The sequence below is a fragment of the Theobroma umbraticum genome, unplaced genomic scaffold (genome assembly GCF_002168275.2).
Source record: "Theobroma umbraticum cultivar Fairchild unplaced genomic scaffold, ASM216827v3 scaffold_95.0, whole genome shotgun sequence".
Classification (NCBI taxonomy): domain Eukaryota; kingdom Viridiplantae; phylum Streptophyta; class Magnoliopsida; order Malvales; family Malvaceae; genus Theobroma; species Theobroma umbraticum.
The window spans coordinates 10,229,231-10,253,609 of NW_018397257.1; the positions used below are offsets into that span (position 1 = coordinate 10,229,231).

The 24,379-nt window shown below is 35.1% G+C and overlaps 5 protein-coding genes and 1 non-coding gene across 6 annotated transcripts; 4 read left to right on the top strand and 2 right to left on the bottom strand.

Annotated features, from left to right (window-relative positions):
* Positions 1-282: 282 nt before the first annotated feature.
* On the bottom strand, positions 283-354 carry TRNAH-GUG (transfer RNA histidin (anticodon GUG)). Its single transcript has one exon. It is a non-coding gene; the product is annotated as a tRNA-His (tRNA).
* Positions 355-1,697: 1,343 nt separating this feature from the next.
* On the top strand, positions 1,698-6,255 carry UXS6 (UDP-XYL synthase 6). Its single transcript, XM_021422737.2, is given in 13 exon segments — positions 1,698-2,214; positions 3,206-3,292; positions 3,431-3,518; positions 4,096-4,187; positions 4,256-4,320; positions 4,401-4,489; positions 4,694-4,771; positions 4,854-4,947; positions 5,187-5,253; positions 5,346-5,408; positions 5,492-5,551; positions 5,807-5,915; positions 5,918-6,255. Coding segments are annotated over 13 exon segments (1,056 nt in total). The 5' UTR covers positions 1,698-2,124; the 3' UTR covers positions 5,992-6,255.
* A 2,795-nt stretch (positions 6,256-9,050) lies between these two features.
* Positions 9,051-9,440, bottom strand: LOC110412338 (ATP synthase). Its single transcript, XM_021422869.2, has 2 exons — positions 9,199-9,440; positions 9,051-9,097 (listed from the first exon to the last, which is right to left on the bottom strand). Exons 1-2 carry the CDS (start codon positions 9,320-9,322, stop codon positions 9,051-9,053), a joined length of 171 nt encoding a protein of 56 aa, XP_021278544.1. The 5' UTR covers positions 9,323-9,440.
* A 4,201-nt stretch (positions 9,441-13,641) lies between these two features.
* On the top strand, positions 13,642-14,269 carry HIS4 (histone H4). The gene has a single exon (XM_021423512.1). It carries the CDS (start codon positions 13,706-13,708, stop codon positions 14,015-14,017), a length of 312 nt encoding a protein of 103 aa, XP_021279187.1. The 5' UTR covers positions 13,642-13,705; the 3' UTR covers positions 14,018-14,269.
* Positions 14,270-15,181: 912 nt separating this feature from the next.
* On the top strand, positions 15,182-18,933 carry LOC110412865 (ACT domain-containing protein ACR9-like). The gene is made up of 6 exons (XM_021423509.1): positions 15,182-15,510; positions 15,730-15,948; positions 16,063-16,168; positions 16,826-17,177; positions 17,738-18,022; positions 18,353-18,933. Exons 1-6 carry the CDS (start codon positions 15,357-15,359, stop codon positions 18,497-18,499), a joined length of 1,263 nt encoding a protein of 420 aa, XP_021279184.1. The 5' UTR covers positions 15,182-15,356; the 3' UTR covers positions 18,500-18,933.
* Positions 18,934-19,506: 573 nt separating this feature from the next.
* LOC110412866 (K-stimulated pyrophosphate-energized sodium pump protein) lies at positions 19,507-23,382 on the top strand. The gene is made up of 11 exons (XM_021423510.2): positions 19,507-19,971; positions 20,252-20,336; positions 20,537-20,733; positions 21,551-21,633; positions 21,813-21,858; positions 21,954-22,010; positions 22,203-22,257; positions 22,348-22,448; positions 22,580-22,643; positions 22,720-22,853; positions 23,045-23,382. The coding sequence occupies exons 1-11, from the start codon at positions 19,885-19,887 to the stop codon at positions 23,216-23,218; spliced, it is 1,083 nt and encodes a 360-aa protein (XP_021279185.1). The 5' UTR covers positions 19,507-19,884; the 3' UTR covers positions 23,219-23,382.
* Positions 23,383-24,379: the final 997 nt, after the last annotated feature.

Here is a 24,379-nt window from a genome sequence, read left to right on the forward strand (position 1 = left end):
TTGGGGGGTGGGGTGGATAAAGCTAGGAAATTAAGCTTAAAATTTTTAAAAGAAGAGCAGCCTTATGGCTTCTGCCTTCTTTGGATCTGTACTTGCTAGTACAAAAAATATTACAATATGTGAGGCTCCCGAAGCCTGTATGTTGATGCCCAGTGCGGAGTGAGAAGCTTGATCAAACCCAAAGCTACTTGGGTTGGGTCTTCGTAAAAGCTAATCCAAAATTGAAGACCCAATAGTATGGGAATGGGCTCAAGGCAGAGAAATTGATAAAGATGTATGCACTGTGGCTGCTGGGATTCGAGCCCAGGTCTCCACGGCCACAACGTGGAATTCTTACCACTAAACTACAGCCACTTAATGTCCTGTGTGTTTGGACAAGTGCTAAAAGAAGCAACAGAGAGATCTGGCCGATTGTCGGCAGGCAACCACCAAACGCCTAACTGGTACGACCCAGAGTCGGTGTTTGTCACAAGCGTGCTTTTTCAAGCTATCCCCATTCATTATTGCAAAGAGCAATGTGGTATACCTATACTATATTCTAACTTAAATGCACCATGGTCTTTTTACAGGCAAAAGTGCAAACTGCAAAGGTATTAAGCTATGGACTCTGAAGAATTGATTATATCTTTTTGTTAAGCTACTGGGATTTCAAGGTTCAAGGATATAGAGAATTAAAATATTGGAATAACTGTTCTCAAAATCTAAAAAATAATACCAGTTGAAGGATTGAACTATTTTTGGATCCTTGGCTATTTCCATCGGATCTCGAATATTCATGAGAACATATTCTTGAAAATGACCCCAATGACCGGACACTCAAATAGAGCTAGTCTAACACCCAGTATAATTTGTTCCTTTAATTTAGCTTTACTATTGTGAGTGTCCATCAACACAGGGGAACACACTCAATCTAAAAAACATTAATGTTATCAATTAAAAATTATTGAGAGGTTTTGTTAAGACAAGGATACAGAAAGGGCATGGAAGAAATATTTCTCCAAGATGTTAACAGATAAGATATTGTTATTTTTGATATTGTTTAATTCAAATTTTAATATTTGATAGATTTTGATTTTATAAATATTCGTTTAAAATTTTGAATTATTATTTAAATTTTAAAGTGAATATGTGGATTTTTTTTATCAATTTACTATGAAAAAGGAACGAAAATTATACACTATTTTTTTGAAATGAAAATGAGGAGAACGGGAAACATTATCCAATCATTACAAAAATTTTGCAAATTAAGGTAAACCAAGATTTAGAGTACTTAAAACCACGTCTTCAAATTAAGAAAAAGACCAATAACTAGCTGTAATTTTCTACCAATCAGAGTACCCCACGTTAACCTTCAGCCGACGTGGCAGCGACTAAATACGTCAGCTCAGAAGGGACAAACTCACGTAGAAAAGAAGGCATCGTATTCTGTCTTCGTTCCTCAGTGTCTCACCACCCGCCAACGCAAAGCATATGCCCCATTATTACTACAACTAAAGTATCCCTTAATTTTCGCCCCTAAACACACTTAACTTCACTCCCCTACCCTTGGTAATTCCTCCACCCCCACCACCCCAGGACGCCGGAAGTCCCACCTTTCATTAAAAATCCCGCGTTTGTGTAGGTAATTAAGATTGAAATATAAATAATTAAAATTGGAACAATTTTCGGAATTATTTTTTGGTTTTTTTGTATTAGGAGTTTTTATTCTGTTTGGTGTGATCAGTATTTTTATTATTGTTCTCGAGGAGCTATCATCAAAAGCTTCTCACTTTTCGTAAATTAGAAGGCTCCCCATTTTATCATTTTTATTTAATCAATCATTTCTTTTTTGGAAATTAATTTGGCGGAAGCAGTTTCGATTTTTAGAACCTTTTTTGAGGCTATAAATAAGGCTCTCTGATCCCAAGTTTTCTTGTGTGTAAGCAAGAGATCAAACTCGCTGCGCGTTTTTATCTGATTATTCTTTGGAATTCTCAATCACGTCCTCCTGTTTCAGTCCCTGATCTGAAAGTCAATTACCAAAATTTGATCTCTCAATCGCTCTCTCTCTTTCTCTCTGTCTGTTTTCTCAAACAGGCCCTCTTCTTTGGCAGGTTTTAGCGTTAAAAAGGCGAGATCTGAGCAATGGCGGCAAATTCATCAAATGGTGAACAACAGACAACCTCAAAGCCACCACCTTTGCCATCTCCATTGCGCTTTTCTAAGTTTTTTCAGGTTGTTTTTATTGCTTTTTCTTTATTACTAAAACGTTGGTATCAGTTTTTTTTTTCCCTTTATCATGTTATGCAGCTTTCACTTTCTTTACGCTGATTAAAAACAGTAAGTGATTGTGATGTTTTTCTGCATCTGGGTAGTTGCTTTTCTCTGTGAATTATAACGTGTTAAAAGGTTGCATTGAGCTTAGCCTTTGCTTATGGCTTAAGAAAAATGGTTTATTTAGAGTAATTTAAATTGGGGCAGACAATGTATGCTTGCATGGTCCCGCAGCTCATTAGATATATCTCACAACGTAGAGGAAATTTAATGTAGGGTATGTGAACAGTTGATGATAGTACTCGTAGCTTCATGGTCATGGATCTCTTTGCATATGCACTCGCAGTAAACCAAATTGATCTGTTTAATCGAGTGCTACCATTCTCATTTGGTAGTGAATCTGTTCACTGTTTGCTAGTCTTGGAAATGTTCAAATAAAATAACGTGTTGGCAGGCCATGTTCAAATGATGACCTCTTGTTCCTTTATATGTAGGCGTGTAATTTTCTGTCTTTTCAAAATAAATGCCAGGAGACAATTGAGAGCAATATAAATAATAATCAATTATTAGAAAAGAATTCATCCAGATTCATTCAAAATCATTCTTAAGATAATTTCCAGAAATGAATCCCAATATCGTTGTCCCTCCTGAACAGGTAGCTCCAGGATTGTAGATCCTTTATTATGGTTAAGCATTTAGCGTAGATTTGTGACTGCTGTCTGAGATCTTGTTTCTCTAATTGCTTTCTTGATCTTTACGCCCTTCATGGATCAAGAATTGCAATATTCCTCCTCTCTTTGCTGTCTTATTTCTATATGTTCTAGCGATTATCGAACTCTCCCTGCATCTTAGATGAAGTTTTTGTTGATCAGCTTGATTACTTGATTACATTGTAATTCTTCATATACATTTGATTTATATCTTTAATATTATCTTTTACTGTTTATTGCAGTCCAACATGAGGATTTTGGTTACTGGTGGAGCTGGTTTCATTGGTTCTCACTTAGTGGACAGATTGATGGAAAATGAGAAAAATGAGGTTGGTAGATTTCTTATCACATCCAAGTTCTGTTTCCTTGTTTAGAAATCATTAGCAGAACTGATACCAGTATTTGACATGTGCACCAAGATTATTATGTTCTATACTATTATATGTGTCTAATACCTTCATACTCAGGTGATTGTTGTTGATAACTACTTCACTGGATCAAAGGACAACCTTAGGAAGTGGATTGGCCATCCAAGATTTGAGCTTATTCGTCATGGTAAGTTATTATCATTTAGCCTGTTATTGTTTCATGGTCTCTGGATACAAAAGCTTTTCTTTTTCTTTGCCATAAAGGTCTACTGGAGGTGTACTTGCTATATTTCGTTTTCTTTTAATGTAGCATATATTTTTCTGTACCCATATTCTGGTCTATTAGAATGAGTCAGGATATAAACCATCTTAGCTGTTGTATTCTGTGTTTCAAAATGTCATTGCAGTAACTTCAAATTAGCTGAATGGATTTCAGTTTAAAGACTGTTCAGATGATAGTGGTAATAGATTAGGAAGAGCAAGTTTGAGAAATTTGATGTTATTATTGTGAAATTTTGGCGTTTATATGAAATTTGTGATTCATGATTTCAATTTACATCTATTGCAATGTACAGCAACACAAAATGCTTTAACTGGAAATGGGTAGTGAAAACAAAAGTTTCATATCAATAATGCAAATATGAGATTGTATTCTCTTACAAAATCATTTGTCATATTAAGATATAAATATACTGTTTCATTACATTGGTTGGTATAATATTTATTGTAGTTATTGAATCTGTGTCTCTTTTTCTCCTTTGTAGATGTTACCGAGCCATTGTTGATTGAAGTTGATCAGATTTACCATCTTGCATGCCCAGCTTCTCCAATTTTCTACAAATACAATCCTGTGAAGGTGGGTGTTGGTGTTTCTGTTAATATATTTTTGACTAGTTACTTAATTTTTGCTTTCTATTTTTATAGACAATAAAGACAAATGTGATTGGCACACTGAACATGCTGGGACTTGCCAAACGAGTGGGAGCAAGGTTAGGGAATGCAGTTCTTTATCAATTTATTTCTGCCCCCCTCTCTACTGGCTTAACTGAATTGGAATATTGTGGAACAGGATCTTGCTCACATCAACCTCAGAGGTATACGGAGATCCTCTAATCCATCCACAACCTGAAACATACTGGGGTAATGTCAACCCAATCGGTAAGTTTCCTCAATTGATGTTTGTATTATTTATGCATATGGCTTATTTTATTAGACAGTGTTGTAAAATTGGATCTGAAACATACTGCCAAGACTGTGTAATGTAAAATTGGACCTTGGGAGCTCCAATTAACAGAGGAGTTAGCCTGGCAGAATATATAAGATTATGACAACATTGCTCTGAATGCCTTCTTCTTGTTATAGGGGTTCGGAGCTGCTATGATGAAGGGAAGCGCGTGGCTGAGACCCTGATGTTTGATTACCATAGGCAGCATGGGATTGGTAAATATCTAGGTTTACCTAAATGAAGTTATCCAGCTACTATTATTAATTCTTAACATGGTTCTTTTATCCTTTACCACAGAGATACGAATTGCTAGAATCTTCAACACGTATGGGCCACGCATGAACATCGATGATGGACGTGTTGTCAGCAATTTCATAGCTCAAGCACTTCGGTAAATATTTTGTTTTAATGTGTTGGTTGTTAGCACACTGTCTGCTCCCTTTTTATTCTTAGGTTTGCTGTCAACAAGACTGCCATTCACTTATTAATTACTGATTTAATCATAAAGCAACAAGACAGTTGTTTATAAATTCTGTTACCCTTTCGTGCTTTAGCATAAAACATTTTTCCCCCTTGTTTTCCTCTGAGCTAGTATTGTCTCTCATTTCACTTCTCTTTTGCACTTTGTAGTGGTGAACCACTGACAGTTCAAAAGCCTGGGACACAAACTCGCAGTTTCTGTTATGTCTCTGACATGGTATGCTACAGAAGTAAAAGTTTGACTAGCTTTAATGCTTCTGATATCTCTGTATGAAATAAATTAAGTATAACATTTGTAAAAATATTTAGGTTGATGGCCTCATTCGTCTCATGGAGGGGGAGAACACTGGTCCTATAAATATTGGAACCCAGGTTATCTGACAAACTTTTATGTGAATGTACAGGAAATTTTTGTCTAGGCTTTATGATTAGCTCTTAGGCACTTACTGATTCAGGACTTTTATATGCTTTTAGGTGAATTTACCATGCTTGAGCTTGCTGAGACAGTTAAGGAGGTGAGTTTCTTATTTTCACTGTGATAGCTCAATAGCTCAATATATTTTGGTCCTTGTCAAGTTAGATATATCAACCTCTTTCATATGTTGTTTTGAATATTGGACTGTGAGGGGTTCAAAGTTGTGAAGACAGAGAGATAGAGACAAGGGATGCATGAAATACGGGAGGGGGGGGGGGGGGGTTGAAAATTACCTTTTTTTCTTTTGAAAGCTTTGAGCCTGACCTGGCTTCTGTTTCATGGTGCATTGCTGCAGCTTATTAATCCTGAGGTGGAGATAAAGATGGTGGAGAACACTCCAGATGATCCACGACAGAGAAAACCAGACATCGCAAGGGCAAAGGAATTGCTAGGCTGGGAGCCAAAGTCAAGTTGCGGGATGGTCTCCCACTCATGGAGGAGGATTTCCGATTGAGGCTAGGAGTCTCCAAAAAGAAGTGAATGAATTATTTATAGGGTGGAATTTTCAATGGCAGATTCAGTCCTTGTGGTGGGAATATTTCTCATTTACGCTCTCCCTTGCCTCATATTGTTCTTTTATCATATCATAGCAAAGTAATCCATAACCATAGAATGTGATGTGAGAATTTGTGAAACTTTTTGAATTTCGGCAGTCCTTATAGTGAACATAGATGGTCTTGTTGCCCTGAATTTTGTTTGCTACAGCAATTAATAAAAGTTTAATGATTCTCTTTAGTGGACAAACTCTTTCCTTATGTACCATGCCATGTTACCCCCTGCGAAGAAACAGGTCAGATACTTGTGGAATTGTTGCAAAACTGTCGATTATAATGAAATTTTCAGATCCTATCTATAGCACCAACTGGGGTAAGCTCAAACCTTTAATCTCATATTAATAGAAAGAGGGTGGAAATAAAGGAGAAACGTAATTTCCATTTGCCAAACTTGCATTAGAAATTGTAATTACCACCAACTAAGGTTACATATCCATACTTGATTTGGTCAAAGCTGTTATAGATTGATATAGAGGGACAAAGGCCATATGATTTCTGTTAGAATGAGCAACCCTCCTACCTGCCGCGCCAGCTGGGGAAACGACGGAGGCAGAAAACTTAAAACAAAAAGACAAAATGGAGGGTAGAAAACCATCTTCTTTTGCTTTTTCTATTCGGAAAAACGCTTTACGTACGACAACTTTCTTGAGCAACAGCTTGAATGTCTGTTTCAACTACTAATTCACGGGTAGTAGGCCTCTTGAGCTTGAGAATAGGCTGAGGGCATTGCGCACCCGATACCTCTAATCATTAGTTTTACCCGATAAAACTTGTCAAGGACTCCAGCTATCTTGAGTGAAACTTCCCCTTAAATGATATTCTAAATATAAGCAGCAATTCTTAGCGCTAATTTTATTTCATAAGATTCTGGGTTTTATCTCATATAAGCAAACGGATATCCCACACTTTTTCTCTTTTAAGTGATATTCTACGCATTAATAATTCTTCCCTTCTTTTACTTTTCTGTCTTATTTGTTTTCTTCTTGTCGTTGGTTCCGAAGTTGTGGGCAGGGGAGTTAGGGAAGCTTCAGCATGCAGAAAGTGAGAAGTGGGCTAGTTAGTTGTTCCTGGATGTAGATATCAATGCTCTGAACATCAACTACATCTGTAGTTTCAATATTTTCGATAAATTAATCAAAATAAATGGAATTCCTTCTATTAATAATTTAAGATTATATTCTGATTAGTTTTCTATATTTTTAATGTATCCGTCAAAGTATATCCACTTTGTAACAGGTTATTCAGCAAGTGCAGTCGACCGAGAATGAAGAACAGGGGATGGACCATATAATGGTACTGTACAAATGAACAAAATCTAGCAAATGAATCAGGATCTTGCAGGCAAAGAGGAAATGTTTCCCTGAGCAAATCTCTGCCCGATATGGCATCCAATCCAAGCGCACAGACCATGCGCTTATAACAGCTTGCTGGGCTGGAAACGCTCGCTTCCCATCATTGGACCATGTTAACTCAATTGGAAAACAGTGGCACAAATTGTCATGTTTTGATTTTCAAGATGATAAACCAAAATCATGGATACCAGATAAACAGACTAATTATAGATGTGTTTTAACATTATTCAAGGCCAAACCATTAAATGACGACAAGAATCACAATTCAAAAACTAGAGTACCCACAACAGTTGTCTTCTGTTATTTTTATAGTTCATAGTAACCAAAAAAAGAAAAACACATCATAAAAAGAAGTGCAACCACATAGGCTTTTGAAATCAGCTGATCACCTGCATACCAAAGAAAACAAAGAGAAATGTCATCCATTTGTAATTTTGGATGCATATCTGCTTAAGACATTATTTACAACTTTCATTTCAAGAGAGGGGAGCAAGGGGAGATAAAATGTTCACAAAAATATTTGACCGGGATAAAAAAATCTCAAATATAGCAATTTTCAAGTGGAGAAACAGATTATCTTTCTTAGTCCCAACTCCCAAGTGTCAATGCAGCTATAATCCTTGAAAAGTAACATTCTACCATAGATGGATTTCTTGAAGCCCCTCTTTCAGATGAATAGTTTCATGAACATAGAAGTGGTCACATGCTTTCCTAAGATGATTAGAAGTTTAAATACATCTATACCAGTAGCAAGCAGTAATTAAGAAAGTTAAACAGACCACATCTCAAACAACCTAATCCAAGAAATCACGACTACAGCTAAACCATATCAAGTTTTAACAATGCAACTGAGTAAAATTGATTGGTAATTTCTATGTATATGATTAAATCCAGTGCGAAGAGAACTGAAGAAAAGAATTATAATAAGTACTTATTGCTCTTTTACCTTTTTAAAATCTAGTAAAGTTATTTAAAGATAAATTACTATAACTCCAACTAAAATTCTTAATTTTCAAAGCATAACCCTCAGTCCAATATAAAACAATATCTTATGATTGTAAGATTATCTCACTTCTCCACCGATCCCTGTCCTCTCACATCAAATTTCACTTGATTTTACATCATTTTATTTCTCTCCTAGCATTGTTGCTCTCTTCTCTTATCCTCATTCAAACAGACTTAAACACCATGCCAATGTGCCTAAGAACTCGAGATTGCTACATATCTCACATATCAATTCAAGTTAACACCTTTATCTCAGCTAGTGAAGAAATTAATTCACTTATACACACATTAAAGAAGGTTCAAAGCACCATAAACAGTTAAAGACTACAAGGATTACTACATTTTTTCAGTGCTCCAACAAAAATGTAAATCAATATCACACAAAGATACCGTCTGCTTTCTTCTTCAATCTCAAAACATTATTCTCTCATAGAAATGACACTCAAAATGGAAATTATCGCAATTACAAAATCATATCCCTTTGATAAAGATTCTCAGATCTCTCTCTCAGATAAAATAGAGCAAATTCTGTAAAATCTGTTTAAAGGAACCAAACACGCCTTTCAATTAACCCTTTATTCAATACAGTTTTACGGAAACGAAAAATAGGTAAATCAGAATCTAGGGTTTACCTCTTGTGCCTCTGAACGAAGGGCGAGTTCTTGGCATCTTCCTCTGCAAAATCGATTTAATAAAAAAAGACGATCAGTACACTTATACGTACACAATTGAATACTAAAATACGTATTGCAAGGATTGAGACGAAAATATGTTACCGGTGAGACCAAGGGAAAACTTCGTGATGATGGTTCCGGTAATGGCGAAGCCGACGAGGAAGGGCCAGTTGCGGTTGAACTCCCTCTTGAAGAAAACGGGCCACGGATCGAACCACCTCCTCATCTTTCCTTCGCTTCTTCTTTTTCCTTTTTTCTTCTGATGATTCTTCCTGTCTTGCTCTTTCTTTGCTTTGGTGGCTATAAACAACGAGATCGGTTTTTCTCACTTCCTGACGGACTGGTTTTGGTTTTGTCGTGGCCGTTGGATGACAAGATTCGATGATTTTGGAGGGATCGGGCCCGAGAATGATTGGGTTTGGGACAGAGCTTTTGATGGGCTTAGAGACACTGTATCCAGATTGGCCCATTAAAGGGCCCATGAGTGAACCTTTCGGGAATTGGAATTTAAGAACTTAGTGAAGACATTTATTTATTATTGAAGTAAATTAACTTTTGCATCACTAAATAAAGACATCTTTTTTATTTAGATAAACTAATTTTGAAAGAGAACGATTTGATTGTCAATATTTATAAATGTTATTATTTTGATCTTGTAATTGTTAAAAAATAATACATTTTTTACATACCATTTTATGTTTTTGTTGACATCAATTGCTCCAAACGATTATGTTGACAATCATTTTTAAAAAAATAATTTCTTTAAATCTTTTATTGTTACGTGACCATTATTATAGATTTCATATCAATATGAGATAAGGTGGATTTAAAGTTTATAAATAAAGATTTTGTTTTAGTAAGTATGTTTTTTAAGTTAAAAATGTAAATCCGTAACAAACGCAGTCAGATGATATCATGATAGTTGACTTAAATAGTGATGTAAAACACCATGTGAGAGGTTTGTTATTTTTAAATGATTGGGTGATTAAAATAATAATACTTATATACATATAAGTGATCAAAACTATTATTTTTCAAAATTAAGTGACCAAAATGTAAAATATCAAAAAATTAAGTAATTAAAAAGATAATTTACTCCTAGTATTAGGATTTTTTTAAATGTTCCAAATTTAAAGAATGAAGAGATAAGAATAGTGGTGTTAGGTGTAGATAATATAAATTTTAAAAATAATATTAATTTATTAATATTTCACATTTAGACTATTTTAAATTATTATTTTTGCAGATTCGTAAACGCTTTTCTTTACGTTTTATGTCCATGAATGATGATGTGGCAAATAAAATATTGAGATTAATTGTAAAATGAGATTATCAACTTAAACTTAAAAATTGAAAACTAGGGTCATCTAAGCTGTGCATTTAATCAGTATAACCAATTTCCTTTTTGTTTCTTTTCTCCAAATTGTTGTGCTTTACTTATTTTCTTCCTTTTTTCACTTGATCTTTTGTTCTCTTGTTAATTCTTTCTATCGAGCTTTCTTACTTGATTAAACCTTATTGTTAAGCTTGTTGGACATTATTATAGAGTAAAAGGTATTGTTGAAACTTTTAGGTATAATATTTAAAACGGTTATTAAATTCTTTACAAAAATTTAAAAAATCTTCTTATTACGTTTAATCAAATTTTATATTTTTATTTTAAATGAAATAAGTCTTTGAGATTAACTAACGATTAATTAATTATCATTAATCAAACTGTTTTATGGCATGTGATGTTAATTTGATATATTGACATGTTATAGTAAATGATGATGTGGCATAATGACATAATCACATGATATTTTTACTTTTTATATTAATATAAAAATGATAAGTAATATTTTAACTAATAATAGTAAATCAACAGTTAGTAATGAATGCTTAATTAATTTAAAATAAAAATATAAAAATTTAATTAAACTAAATAAAAGAATATAAAGTTATTTAAATTTTTTTGAATAATTTAAAAACTTTTTAAACTATTATGCCAAACTTTTAAATATACTAGTTGTTTGAAAAGTGCAAATGTAATTGAACTTATTTTAAGTAGACATAATATATAAAAAAGCTCCTAAACTATTTAAGTAAATTCAAATAAGTATTTATATTTTTATTACATTCAATCAAGTTATTATACTTTTATTTTTAGCTAAATAAATTGTTATACTTTTTATTTTGAGTCAAATAAGCTCTTATGACTAATAATTGATTTAGTCAAAATATCATTTATATTCTATATCATATAATGTTGATACGATATATTAAAATATCATAATTGATTATAATATGGTATATTGACATATCATAATTGATAATGATATGATATGCTAATTTGACATAATAACATGATTATGTGATATGTTTCGCTCTCCACATCAATGTTATGCAGATATAAAATGACAAGTAATATTTTTATTAATGATAATTATTCAATTATTAGTTATAATGACTTAATTGACTCAAAATAAAAATACGAAAACTTGATTAAACGTAATAAAATAATAAAAGTTTATTTAAATATTCTTAAATAGTTTAAGAGCTTACTTAAGTATTTTGCCTTTTAAATACTAATGAAGAATATTGTTATCTATTACAAAAAAACATTAAATACATCTCACAAATTTTTTTTGTTACATTATATCAAATTGTTCTTTTTGATTAATGAATAATATATGCCTTAAAAAAAACTTTTTATTGTAACTATTTTTAAAAGCTTGACTTTGAATCTTCAACTATTGGCATCTAAAATGTAGTAATTTTTAATTTTTATGTAATGGGAGTAAATCTCATAATTAATTCTTATTTTTAAAAAAAAATTATTTTCTTCAGTGATCTAAAGTACCGGATCTTTCATCTATCCATTAACATCTAGTTAATATTCGAATAAAATTATCATTTGTATGTCCATCAAAATATCATGCGGTAAATTTTATTCATATTCTATTTAAATTTTAATGACATATTGATAAATTAATAGATTTTGAATATTTTTAAAACTTCATGAATGAAAATTTTGAATTTCTTAAATTACAGATAAATAAATCAACAACTAATAATTTAATTTATTCAATAACCGAATTTTTCTTTCTTTTCAACCCGATTTTATCCGATTTCATCCCTTTTTAAGGAGAAGGAGTTGCTTTATGAGTCGAGACCCATTCCTATTACAATTAAAATCAAAGCAACTTGATTTTTTTATATATTCTGAAACAATATTTCATGACAAGCTATGTACTGTTTCTTACATAACGAGCCAATCTTTTTGGCTGGTTAGACTTGTGATAGATCGTTCGTACTAGAATAACCTTTTTGTATTTAGTTGAGGTTAGTATGTATAGAATTTTGTTTAAACTTAGATGTGTATACAGCCAAAACCTCCATAGAATTCAATTACAAGAATTGTGTATTTTTTAAATAAAGAGTTTTTTATTTTCTCGAGTACTTAAACCGATAATCTCATTATATATCTACATGCATATATATATACACATATACATATATAAGATCAATTTTCTTTTACTTATGCTTTTAATATATCTTTATATGATAAATTTTTACTATATTTAAAAATTTTGAACTCATATTTAAATATTATGAAGATTATGTGATAATGGATAATACTACGTTGAAAATTAGTTTTGGTCAAAAGACCAATTGGAATTTGGAAGGATCTTATAAAATTAAATCCCCCATGCACACAACTCACCTATGAAATGCAATGCTTAGGAATAATTTTCTATTTTTCCATGTGATCTAGGAATAGAAAACCTTACTATATAAGAATAATGAGTAATAGCATTAAAAAAAAAGCAGAAACCAAATCGTCAAGATAGTTTGATTAATTATAGGAGAGAATTACAAATGACTCATGATTCACAATCCTCAAGTATAATCTACTGTACAACAAGGATGAAGGAAATAATATATATATATATATATAAGAAATCAAATTGATTAATTGAGCCAACTGAGAGGACAAGATTTAGGCATATAATTTTTCATGCTGTTAATACATTATCGTCAAAGAAAACCTTCTGAAAAAAGCATTAGAAAGTTAAACGGACTTTCTCGAAATTTTTGAAAATTTTAACCCAAAGTCGAAAACGGCAAAACGGAAGCTCTTTCCTCCTCGTTTTCCCGCTAATCCGTCAAAATGTAAAATCAAAATCACTAAGATAAGTTCGGACCCGCCTAATTTGAAATTCTTATACATTAAAAAGAGCACAATCCGCGTCACATGTCATAAAATTTATCCCAGCCGTTGATGATAATTCTATCTACGGTTCATATGTAATTCTATCCATGGTTCAGTACATCACACACACTTGGCGATAAAAATGAGTTCCAAGTTGAAAAATTCCAAACACCACAATCCGTGCACTTGCATTCCACGCTTAACAACCATCGATTGGGCACTATATCAACGGTTCATATATAACTCAGCATTTTTCACGCGGATCGATATTTTCAGCCGTCGATAAAAATTTAATCGTACGACTCAAATTAGCCCCGCCAAACATTTTTAATCGCCTGACGATTCACGGCTCTTCTTTAATCTCATTCATCATTTCGATAAGTCTACCAAAAAAATCAAAAGGTTTCGAAGAAAATGTCAGGAAGAGGAAAGGGAGGTAAGGGGCTTGGAAAGGGAGGAGCCAAGAGGCACAGGAAGGTTTTGAGGGATAACATCCAAGGAATCACTAAGCCCGCCATTCGCCGTCTGGCTCGTAGAGGAGGTGTGAAGAGGATCAGCGGCTTGATCTACGAAGAAACCAGAGGAGTCTTGAAGATTTTCTTGGAGAACGTGATTCGCGATGCTGTGACATACACTGAGCACGCAAGAAGGAAGACTGTTACTGCTATGGATGTTGTTTACGCATTGAAGAGGCAGGGCAGGACTCTTTATGGCTTTGGTGGTTAAGATTCTGTACTCTTTAGTATGGATTTAGCTTTGGCATTATTAAGTTTGTCAACTGTAGATCTTGGCTATAGATCTTGCCTTTATGTGATTGTTTCAGTTCCCTTGTTGATGTTCTTGTAATCTGTAATCTTGAATATGGGCAACGGATTTCGTTCATCAAAGCCTTTGCTCGCTTTCCCATTTTTAATCTTTTACTGTTTCCAGGTAATTGTTTTTACATCAAATTAAATAACACGATTTATTTTTATAGTATAGTTTAATTCATCGTAGGTATGGACCGGACAAGTAGTATGATAGTCCCGACAACGGTGCTTGGTAGTAATCACCCAATCGACCATTCTGCAAGCGGCGTTGCCTGTCTTAAACTCAAGTCAAAACTTTTGTATTGAAAATTAATCAGTATATAAAACATTGGATTATGATGAACGTGCAATTAAATTCGCGGAATTGTGCATAAATAATTCTTTAATCCAATTCCTCCTTGTGATGGTAGCATTTCCCTTGGGTTGGCTCTAGATTTTTCTTTTCACGATCAAGTACAGAAACGAGGCTAAAGGGAAAAAGGGTACTAGGAATCTTGCCCCATAGCGAGAAGGTACAGTCATTCAACCAAGCTCTTTGTAGAAATTGTGGCACTTATTGGAACATCTCTTCGCTTCATCCTAAGGTTAAAATCCACGTCCTTTTCACTTGACCCGCAGGGCCTAATTAAATTTAGATCACTACTGTCATAAGAACCTTGTTATCAGGACATAATTGCAGTGTTAACCCATACTAATTTTCCCCACAGTTTTCTATTATCGAGAATCGAGTTGCAGTATATGATGTTGCCAACACAATATCTAAGGACTGGTCGGAAGCTAGATATATAGCTGATAATAGCATTCAATTTGGACCACCTTTCTGCCTTTGATGTCTCAAAATTTTCCTTCTCAAAATTGGTGACCTTGACCCTAGTAACCCGTGACAATAGCATTTCACTTGAAGACAACAAAAATAGTAGCAGCTGCCGGTAGTGACATCTGTCAGACACCCTATTAACCACCACTACCTCGCCACGTGTCAGTCAAGGCAACCACTGTTTTGCTGACGTGGAGGTGGTCTCTCCCATACGACCAACAAAGTAAACTCCTTCACTGCCTTCCCTACTTTTATTATCCTCCCTTCCTGAAACAATAGAAAAAGGAGAGCACCTTTTGTTTCCAGATTTTGGTAGAAGAGACCAAAAAAAAAGAAGCAAAAACTTAACTCCGGATGTCGGCACGTTTCGACGAGAAGGGACACTTGAGCTGAGCAAATCGAGCTCTGGCATTTTCAGCGGTGGTTTCCCGTAGACGGCATGGGAGTGCCGAACGACGACGTCGTTTTGATCCAGAAAGGAAAGAAGCCAGGAGAGCCTCACGTAATCACTGTTAATTGTCCTGATAAGCATGGCCTCGGATGCGATATTTGCCGTATAATTCTTGATTTCGGTCTTTATATCACCAAAGGAGGTGAATTCTTAGCTCGCTCTTGCATAATTGCTTGCCACCTCTTTTTATTTTTACTGCAATTATTATTTTTAAATAATATGATTTATGATTAGATTTACATTGTTTAAAATTAGGAATTCTTTTTACTTAATTTATTTCTAGAACTTTTCTTTGACTTAAATGGAAACCTGGAATTTTTTAGATTAGCTATGTTTTAATGGTAAACAATTTTGGTTGTAGATGTTTCAACGGATGGAATTTGGTGCTATATGGTATTTTGGCTGGTTCCTCATTCGAGCTCAATTTTTGTAAGGTGGCCGAGTTTGAAGAACCGCCTTCAGTCCATATGTCCCTCTTGTTCGGTGACATTTTTCTTGAATGATCAAACTTCACACTCTGCGGCTTCTCCGGTTTACTTGTTGAAGTTCTTTTGCCTTGATCGGAAAGGATTGTTACATGGTAATTTTGATTCCAATTAATGTTCCTTAATTTATTGTGAATTTGTGTGTGAGCACGGATGTATGGGTGCAATATGCACGGTCAGTTCTAATGGAGTTGGAAACTTTGCTTTAGATGTTACACAGGTTCTCTGCGAGCTCGAGCTAACAATTCAAAAGGTGAAAGTCACGACGACCCCTGATGGCAGAGTTCTCGACCTCTTCTTTATAACAGATAACATGTGAGATTCCATTTCGTGATGTATGCAATACTTTTCCTTTGGGGAAATGTTTTCCAATGAACAGTATTCTGTTGCTTATGGAGTTTTTTTTTTTTTTTTTGGGGGGGGGGGGATTTTTAATGGGAAATTTTAGTTCTTTGTTTCTATTGATAGGTTGACGCATCTAGGCTCTAGCAGTTAAATGTTTGTTCAGAGTTATTTAATTTTGGACCGCTTATGATGTGGTCCACTTGTAATGAAAGTGAAATTCATGTCATGTCATGTAGTTTGTGGTTTTATTTGCCTTTGATCATCTTGTTTCTTTTCTTATACTTTTTATTGTTTTCTGCATAGTTTGTTTTTGTTGCTTTTTGTACTGTAGTTTCTCAAAGACCTTACCTCTCAAGGAAAACCAAAACTCGATGTCAAAAACCTGTTCTTCTGATGACTGTATTAGTGCTTTTTACTTGTGGGTAATGGAGAATATCTCTTCATTGAAAGTGAAAATAACATGGTACATAGTGATTTTTGAGCTGTTATTTGTAGATTGGGGGGTCTAGAATTTCTCTATCAGTTATGGCGACTGTATAATTGTGTTGATAATAACCAAGCAATCAAGGAATAAAGTATTAAAAGGTTCGGTTTTTGATCTCAGTAATGTATGCAACATGGTTTCAGGGAGCTTTTACATACGAAAGAACGACAAGATGACACATATAAGCAATTAAATGCTGTGTTGGGTGAATCTTGTATCAGTTGTGAACTCAAGTTGGCTGGTCCTGAGTATGAATGTCATCATGGTCTCTCGTCTCTTTCTCCTACTGTAGCAGAAGAGTTATTTCGTTCTGAACTATCAGACAAAGAGACTCGTTCACAAGCTCTTAGCCCAGATATGACAAAGTTGAAGAAAGCAAATGTAGTGGTAGACAATTCATTGAGCCCAGCTCATACATTGCTCCAATTACATTGCGTTGATCACAAAGGTCTTTTCTACGATGTATTGAGAACTTTGAAAGACTGCAATATCAAGGTATTGTATGTTCTGCTAAAATTTTTGATGTTTGACAAGTACCTTATAAAATTAGTTTCTGTTGTATGGTACAATAGTGTGCCTGTTTGATTATGCTGCATAGTCCCCGCATCTATTAGGTTGAAGATGTCTCGCTACCAAGTTTATATTTTTCAAAATGACATGATTGAGGTTTGGTAATTGTCCTTAAAATTTTTCATTACCCTATGAAATAAACAACACAAATTTATTTTGTCTGTTAACAAAATGTGACTACCAGGGTTGATAGCTGGTAATTCTAACTCTTTCCTTAGATTAGGCCTAGGGGCCACAAAGTTTTGGAACCCTATTGAACCTTAGTCATGGTGAGTGGTGTTATCAGAGAGCTGGTTTCCAAGGTTCTCCATCTGCTTGTTATACTGAGCCACAGGATTACCTATTGCTGAATGATAGTGCTCTCGGTTGAAATGACTTTGGTGTCTAATTGATTGATTTAATGTATCCTCTCCCCCTCCTTCTGCTTTGGCTTTTGCTTAAATTCCCACTGGGGTGATAGATGCTATTTGTTTCTTTTTTCCCAGATAGCTTATGGCCGGTTCTCACCCAATTTCAATGGCAATCGTGATATAGACCTATTTATTCTGCAAAAGGATAGGAAAAAGATTGTTGATCCTGATAAGCAAAATGGATTATGTTCTCGTCTGAAGGTGGAAATGCTTCACCCATTACGTGTCATCATTTCAAACCGGGGCCCAGATACTGAGCTTCTGGTTGCTAATCCAGTTGAATTATCTGGAAAGGGAAGACCGCGGGTTTTCTATGATGTTACACTGGCTCTAAAGGCTCTTGGGATTTGCATATTCTCGGTAAGAAATCATTGCATTAAAAGAAAAGTGATTTAAAACCCATGAACAGGTTGTAACTTGTGTGAACTTGCTTTGATATAACATAATGGAAAGAGAACAATGATGCAATGCTTGGTAGTTCAAACTAGAAGATTGGATTGTATTTCCATTGTTTAATACCGATATGGTTGCATGTTTGGCTATTTTGAGCTAAAGATTTTATGGCAAGAAGGTTGTTGGTTCATTCACCCCAGTCAAATCAGCAAATGTACTCGTTGAATCGCGTTTTCCTACAGAGCAGCCAAATCATTGTTTAAACTACTTGTAACCATTTGCTTTCGTGGTTTTTAGGCTGAAATTGGAAGACATTCAAGTTCAGATCGTGAATGGGAAGTCTACAGATTTCTTTTGGACGAGAACTGCAGATTCCTGTTATCAAGTATGGTAGCTAGAAATCAGATTGTAGATAGAGTTAGAAGAATGCTGATGGGTTGGTGAGTGGAGTCATCTTCCTTGTGCCTGGAATATGAGTCCCGCCCTCACTGAATGCTCTTTCTCCTGCTTTCACTCTTGGGTGCAATGCACTAATTCCCCAACTATATCTTGATGCATTTGGCTTGTATTCTCAAATAATCTCTCCTTTAATAACCTATGTTGAGCATATGTCTGTTCAATTATGATTGCTCTTTATCTGTTGTAGAGAAGAATGTCCAAGACTTGCCAATCTGATGTAGAGCATGTTCATCCTGTCCGTTCTGGGTTTACCAAACCAAGGATGGATTTGTTAGAGAAAGGGTTGCCATTGTTTGCTCTTCTTATGCCACGCTGCATTTTCAGCTGTAAATTTGTAGGGAAATCAGATTGTATTAGCTTGTATGAATTTGTTTTAAGAATGAATAAACATTAATAAAAGCCTTAAATCTTCTTTTTAATTGCTTTTGTTTAAACGTTGATACACTGCTAAGTTAGAAGCTATCAGAGCATCAGGATGGCATTAAATCCTAAAACACTCATCTTAAACCAGTCGGTCGAGTTGACAAAAAACTGTCAATTTTAGTAGGCACGTAACGCAAAACGACCGTCACCTCAAGTTCTGCAATTCAAAGTTCAGAAGTAACAAAATACTTCAATCTCCTTTTTTTTGACCAAAATAAGTCTGTCAAGGATCATAATCCTTCTGCAAGAGAAAAAAAAAAAAAACAGTTACGCCATTGATGAATTGTTCTAACTGATAGGAATGTTTGCAAAGACAAAGTCTGATCTCTGATTGAGAAATTATTAGTAATAATTACTTTATATGATTGATCGTATAATCAGAAACACACGTGGGCCGAATGTGCTTATACCAATGGCTTTGCAATCTCCCACGCGGGTGACGGTATAATTTCCCGCTTTTGCTTATCCACTCTCATCACTCCACCCCCAAGACTGAAAACAGACACGTGGAAAATTTCAAAATGCACCACACCGCCACGATAGCAAAAATCCTTGTCACCACTTTCCCCTTCTGCCTGTTCTCTCTTTTTCTTCTTCCTTAACGAGTAAGGGCTCTCCCTTCCACTCCGCACGCTGTTGCTTCTCTTCCACGCCAGATCACCCTTCGCATCCTTTCCCTTGTCTTTATTAAACAATTAATTAATTAATTAATTTAACACCGTTTAATTATTCTTATTGAATATAATTCAACTGCTTTTTACGCTGTCGGTAAAAGGTCAAAACGGCTACTGCCATCCATTAACGAGAAAGCTTTTATTTCGAGAGAATAGAACATAAACGAAATTTCTTTTGTTTGATTGCTCTTTGTTTGGATCAAATTCATATTCCTCTCTCTCAAATGATAGATTTTCTTTCTATTCTTCACCTTTTGAGATCTTAACATAAAAATGCAGCAACAAGAAGCTTCTTCAAGACCTCGAAGCTCCGCTTATCTCAACGCGCTCACACAAGAAATCGAGAAAAAGCTTCAGCGGGTCCGTTTTCTTACCTCTCTTTTTGTTTCTCGAGAAAACTGAAGGAAAAGCGGAACGATTTTCAGTTTTATTTTTTTTTACCATTCTATCTTTTCATTGTTTTATCGTTAAGTTCGAAGTTTAACATTTTAGGTAATGATTGGCTACCGTCTGGAAAGTAATTTATTATTTCCGTTAATAATAGTTTTTTAAATAGTAATAAAAGCACTTTTTCCGATTAGTTTTTGCTTAATTTTCTGCTAGAGCTTTTTGATCTGATGTATATGCAAATTTGTTACAGGCATTAGCGTCTTCATCTCAGAGACGCAACTTGTTACAAGAATTATTCGCCGATATAGCTTTGGAAGTCGATGATCGAGCCAAAGGTTAGCTAAGACTTCGTCAACTCTGTATTTTTTTTTTCACTATAAAGAATTACATTAAAAGTAAATGTTTAAGTTGTAGTGCCATTTTAATTGATTATAGGGATTAAATACTGTAATTTACTCATGGTTCAAATTCAATTGTTAGTTATACAAGATTTTGAGAATTTCTCATATTATTTATATATTGAAATTGGCAACAGATATAATACTGAGTAGAGAAGAAGATGCAATATCTCCTGCAGAGTACGGTATTAATGGCCGTCTATGCTTTTACGATGTGCTTGCTGATTATCATGTTCAAGAGCCTGAAAGTGGAAAGCCTATCCTTGATTTGATTGTCCAGCTATGGAGCCAATCATTTGCATCCCAAATTTTTGCCCTTTTATTCCATAAATGGGTGAGCAAGCTCATGATTGGTTCATAGTAGTTCTTTTGCTGTTTCATTATGAAATTACTCTTTGGAGCTTTTAGGGTGCTGCAGTAGTAATATTCATTTTAATGAGTTTTTCTCTAGATAAAACCAATGTTTTCAAGTTTGATATAATTTTCACATGAATCATTTGTAATCAAGGCATAAGTATACGGAGTTGTACTTAGCTTTTTTGATTTCAACCTGATTGGTTACTGAATATTTGTGATAGTAGTTTAATGTGAATATCATTTCTTTGGCTGTTGCTGCTGTTTATTGTTGGTGCTATCGACTGAGGAAATGGTTGGTGGTTCTGCCAGGTAGTAATTTAGAGTGTTCCAACTAGATAAAATAACAAAGAAAAACCAAATGTGACTAGTTGCGAAACACATTTTCTTTGCTTCGAAAAATCTACATTAACGTATACATGGCTCTTATTGTTTTATTTATTTTATTCCCTACTTCGTGGACATAATTCCTGGTTACAATCTCTAAGTGCCATTGGGATTTGATGCATTTCTAATATTAGTAGTAATATAGAAGCAGTGCAGATATCATGAGTTCTCTGGATCAAATTCAAAATGACTATCCATAGAAGACCTAGTTGTGGAATCTTGTTATATTCTCATTTCCAATAGTGCTCAGAAGTAGATAATGTTTGCTCCTACTGGGTATTCTAAATAAGATATGTTGTTGCTTTAGAGACTGAACAAAATGTGGTTTTAATCTGTGAATGATCTTTTCAATTCTTTTTCCATGCAGTCCTTTTACATTGAATAGTAGATGCTATGTATTTTTCCTGCAGTTATTTGAAGTCCAACTGGAAAATGCTGATGTGCTACTTCGTTATTCATATGCGCTTGTTCAGGGTGCAACAAATGTTTTCTGGTATTAATACTATCCATTAAATACAAATTGGTAGTGCTTGAGTGGCAGTTTTGTGAGGTTCCAAATGCTAATAGCTTCATCATATTGCTATTATGCTGGTCATGCTTGTTGAAAGAAGTGTCAAAACTTAATGCCTCATAATGTCTTATAACTCCAGTTAATGTTGTGCTTGTTTGCAGGATTGATATCCAATCAAATACAAGGCGTTTCCAGTCTTTATTTCAGGTAAATCATAAAAGATCTAAACACACATTATCACCATTCGAAATGCATGCTTGCTTTTATTATTTGTCAGCACTTTTCTTCTTCTATGGACTCAGTACCTCCTTGAGGAAGTTGCATTGGAGCCCACACGGTTAAATAAAATTCCAGTACAGGTCAGATATTTTTTTCATTATGTTGAGTTTTGCATGCTGACATATTATCTACCATGTGTAATCCTGCTCTCGCTATAATAACTAAAAGAATATCATGTCAAGTTCAGGATATTTGTATAGTTACTGTTTGTCATCAAGTTTCCTTGCTGCCATTTATATTTGAATACTGATTTGGCAAATTCTAATTTTCAGGCCCAGCGAGATCTGTACCTTTTACTTTCAAGGTTCATATTCTTTTATAACTCAGGTTAGATTTATTTTTCTCCTTTGGAACCTTGATTTGGAGCAACAATGTTCATATATGGATATTCCTTTTATGATGAGTTAATCTATGCAGTTGAAAAACTTGAAAGCTTCTTAAAGCAGTGCCCTGCTTTTCCAAATGCTTTCCTGATTGGTGGACCAGCAGATATACTTGTTATTGAACTAGCAGACCAGGTAAGTACATTTTTCCATGATTAGATAGTATAAATTTTTCTGTTCTTGTTTATTGTTTATTGTTACCACCTTAAAGAAAAGCCTTTGCAACAATTGGTGTCTTCACATTTGGGAAATTTTTCATTGGCCAGCTTCAAAAGTTAAAGGTGGAGCCAGTCCTACTGCATTATCTTTCGCAGATAAAGGTTCTCCAGGGTACTATTATCAACTTCTTCTAGGGTTAGGTTGTATTCAACTGCTCGAAATTGACCATAATGTTTGAATCCTGCAGGCATGGAACTGAGAATGGCCACTAGCACGAGGTTGAAGACCAGCTTGTATAGCTTTACCTCTCCTGGTGGTCCAATGTATCCTACAAGGGCTGTTCGTCATGCAGCTTGGGATGCCTTAGATTTTCTTTTTCCTGTGAGTAACCCTTTTGAATTGCTCTTTCCAGTGAGTATTCATTTTGAAAGAAAACTCATGTTGCACTTGGGTTCTATAATCTGCTCATTAGAGTTTATGAGCTTAGTTACCCTAAATGGTTTGTCATCTGCAGGATGCATCAGTTGGATGCAAGAATAATGTTTCTGGTTTTGATCATTATTGTTTCGCAGGTTGGGCGTTACCCTCGGCATCTTATAAGTTTGTTCTTTAGACTATTATATCCATGGTATTGGCCATCTTCATGTTGGAACTTTATAGTGTCTTGCATTAAAGCTGTGCTCAGTTCCTTGTTGAGGTTGATCTTTTCTAGTTGGGGGAAGCTTAGAGAGCCAAAAAGGGCCTAACCATCAAGCCAAAAATTCAAAGATCGGTGCAATAAATAATGCGTTTTAACTTTAAATTTGTATGATTGCGTGTATTATATATGTTCTTTTGTAACCTTGTGTTTTTCTCTTATGAGTGCTGATGCACGTGTTGACATTATGAAGTGCAGCATCCGTTTTGATTACTTCTTTGACAAGAAACTAGAAGTAGAGAACCACTTTGTTTGGTTACAATTAATATGCACAAGGCACCAGTGGTCCGAGCAGCTCTGTGCTCATAGCCAGGTATGGATGATAAAGAATGCTGTTCTCCTAAGCATTGGTAAATCAGGGAAAGGAGATTAGAAAGATTCGAGGGCCAGCTTATATGCTCAAGCCCATAATCCTGCTGCCCAAGGGCCTAGTTTCAAGCGCAAGCATATCTGCCTGTGTTGGTGTGGGCCGATATGGGAATTCTTGAGCCCAAGCCATAAAAATGGGCCGGCCCAACCTTAGACTTATACATGGGCGAGACCACCAACTTTAACGGGCAGGCCTTGTCAGGGCCAGACTTAGCCCAAGACCAGACCTATCAATGGGCCAGACAACCATTAAGCATAGGAGAGAAAGGCAGGCCTAGGCTAAGCTCTCAAATATTAAAGTCAAGCCCAAATCCATGGGCCCGACTTCCTCTGGGCCAGGGCAGACCTTGGTAGGCCCAGATAAATGTAGAGCGTAGCTCAATATATCGACATCCATGGGCCGAACTATTTTAAGTCATGGGCCTATCGACGGCCCAGACTACCTTAAGTCATGGGCGGACCTTTCCCAGGAACAGGCTAAATCTAGACGGATCTAAGAGCATGGGCAAACCTTAGCAGGCCCAGGTTCTGTCAAACATAACAACCAGACCATATCTAGAGGCCCATACTATCGGTTGAGGCCCCCTGGCAAGGCCCAATAAAGACCAACTTCAAAAGGCATCAAACATTTGCCCTATATGGCGCAAATTATTTTTAGTTATCTAAGATTCGATTTATTTAATAATATTCGTTGGGAAAATTGGTGGCCCGGGTCAAGATCAGTTTTATCCATCTACGGGGTCAGCCCGGTTAGACACAAACCGGACCATGCACGCCTTTAGCTAAGCTCTGAAACCCATATAAATAGCTTTCCATAATGTTGAAACCTGATACGAAATTT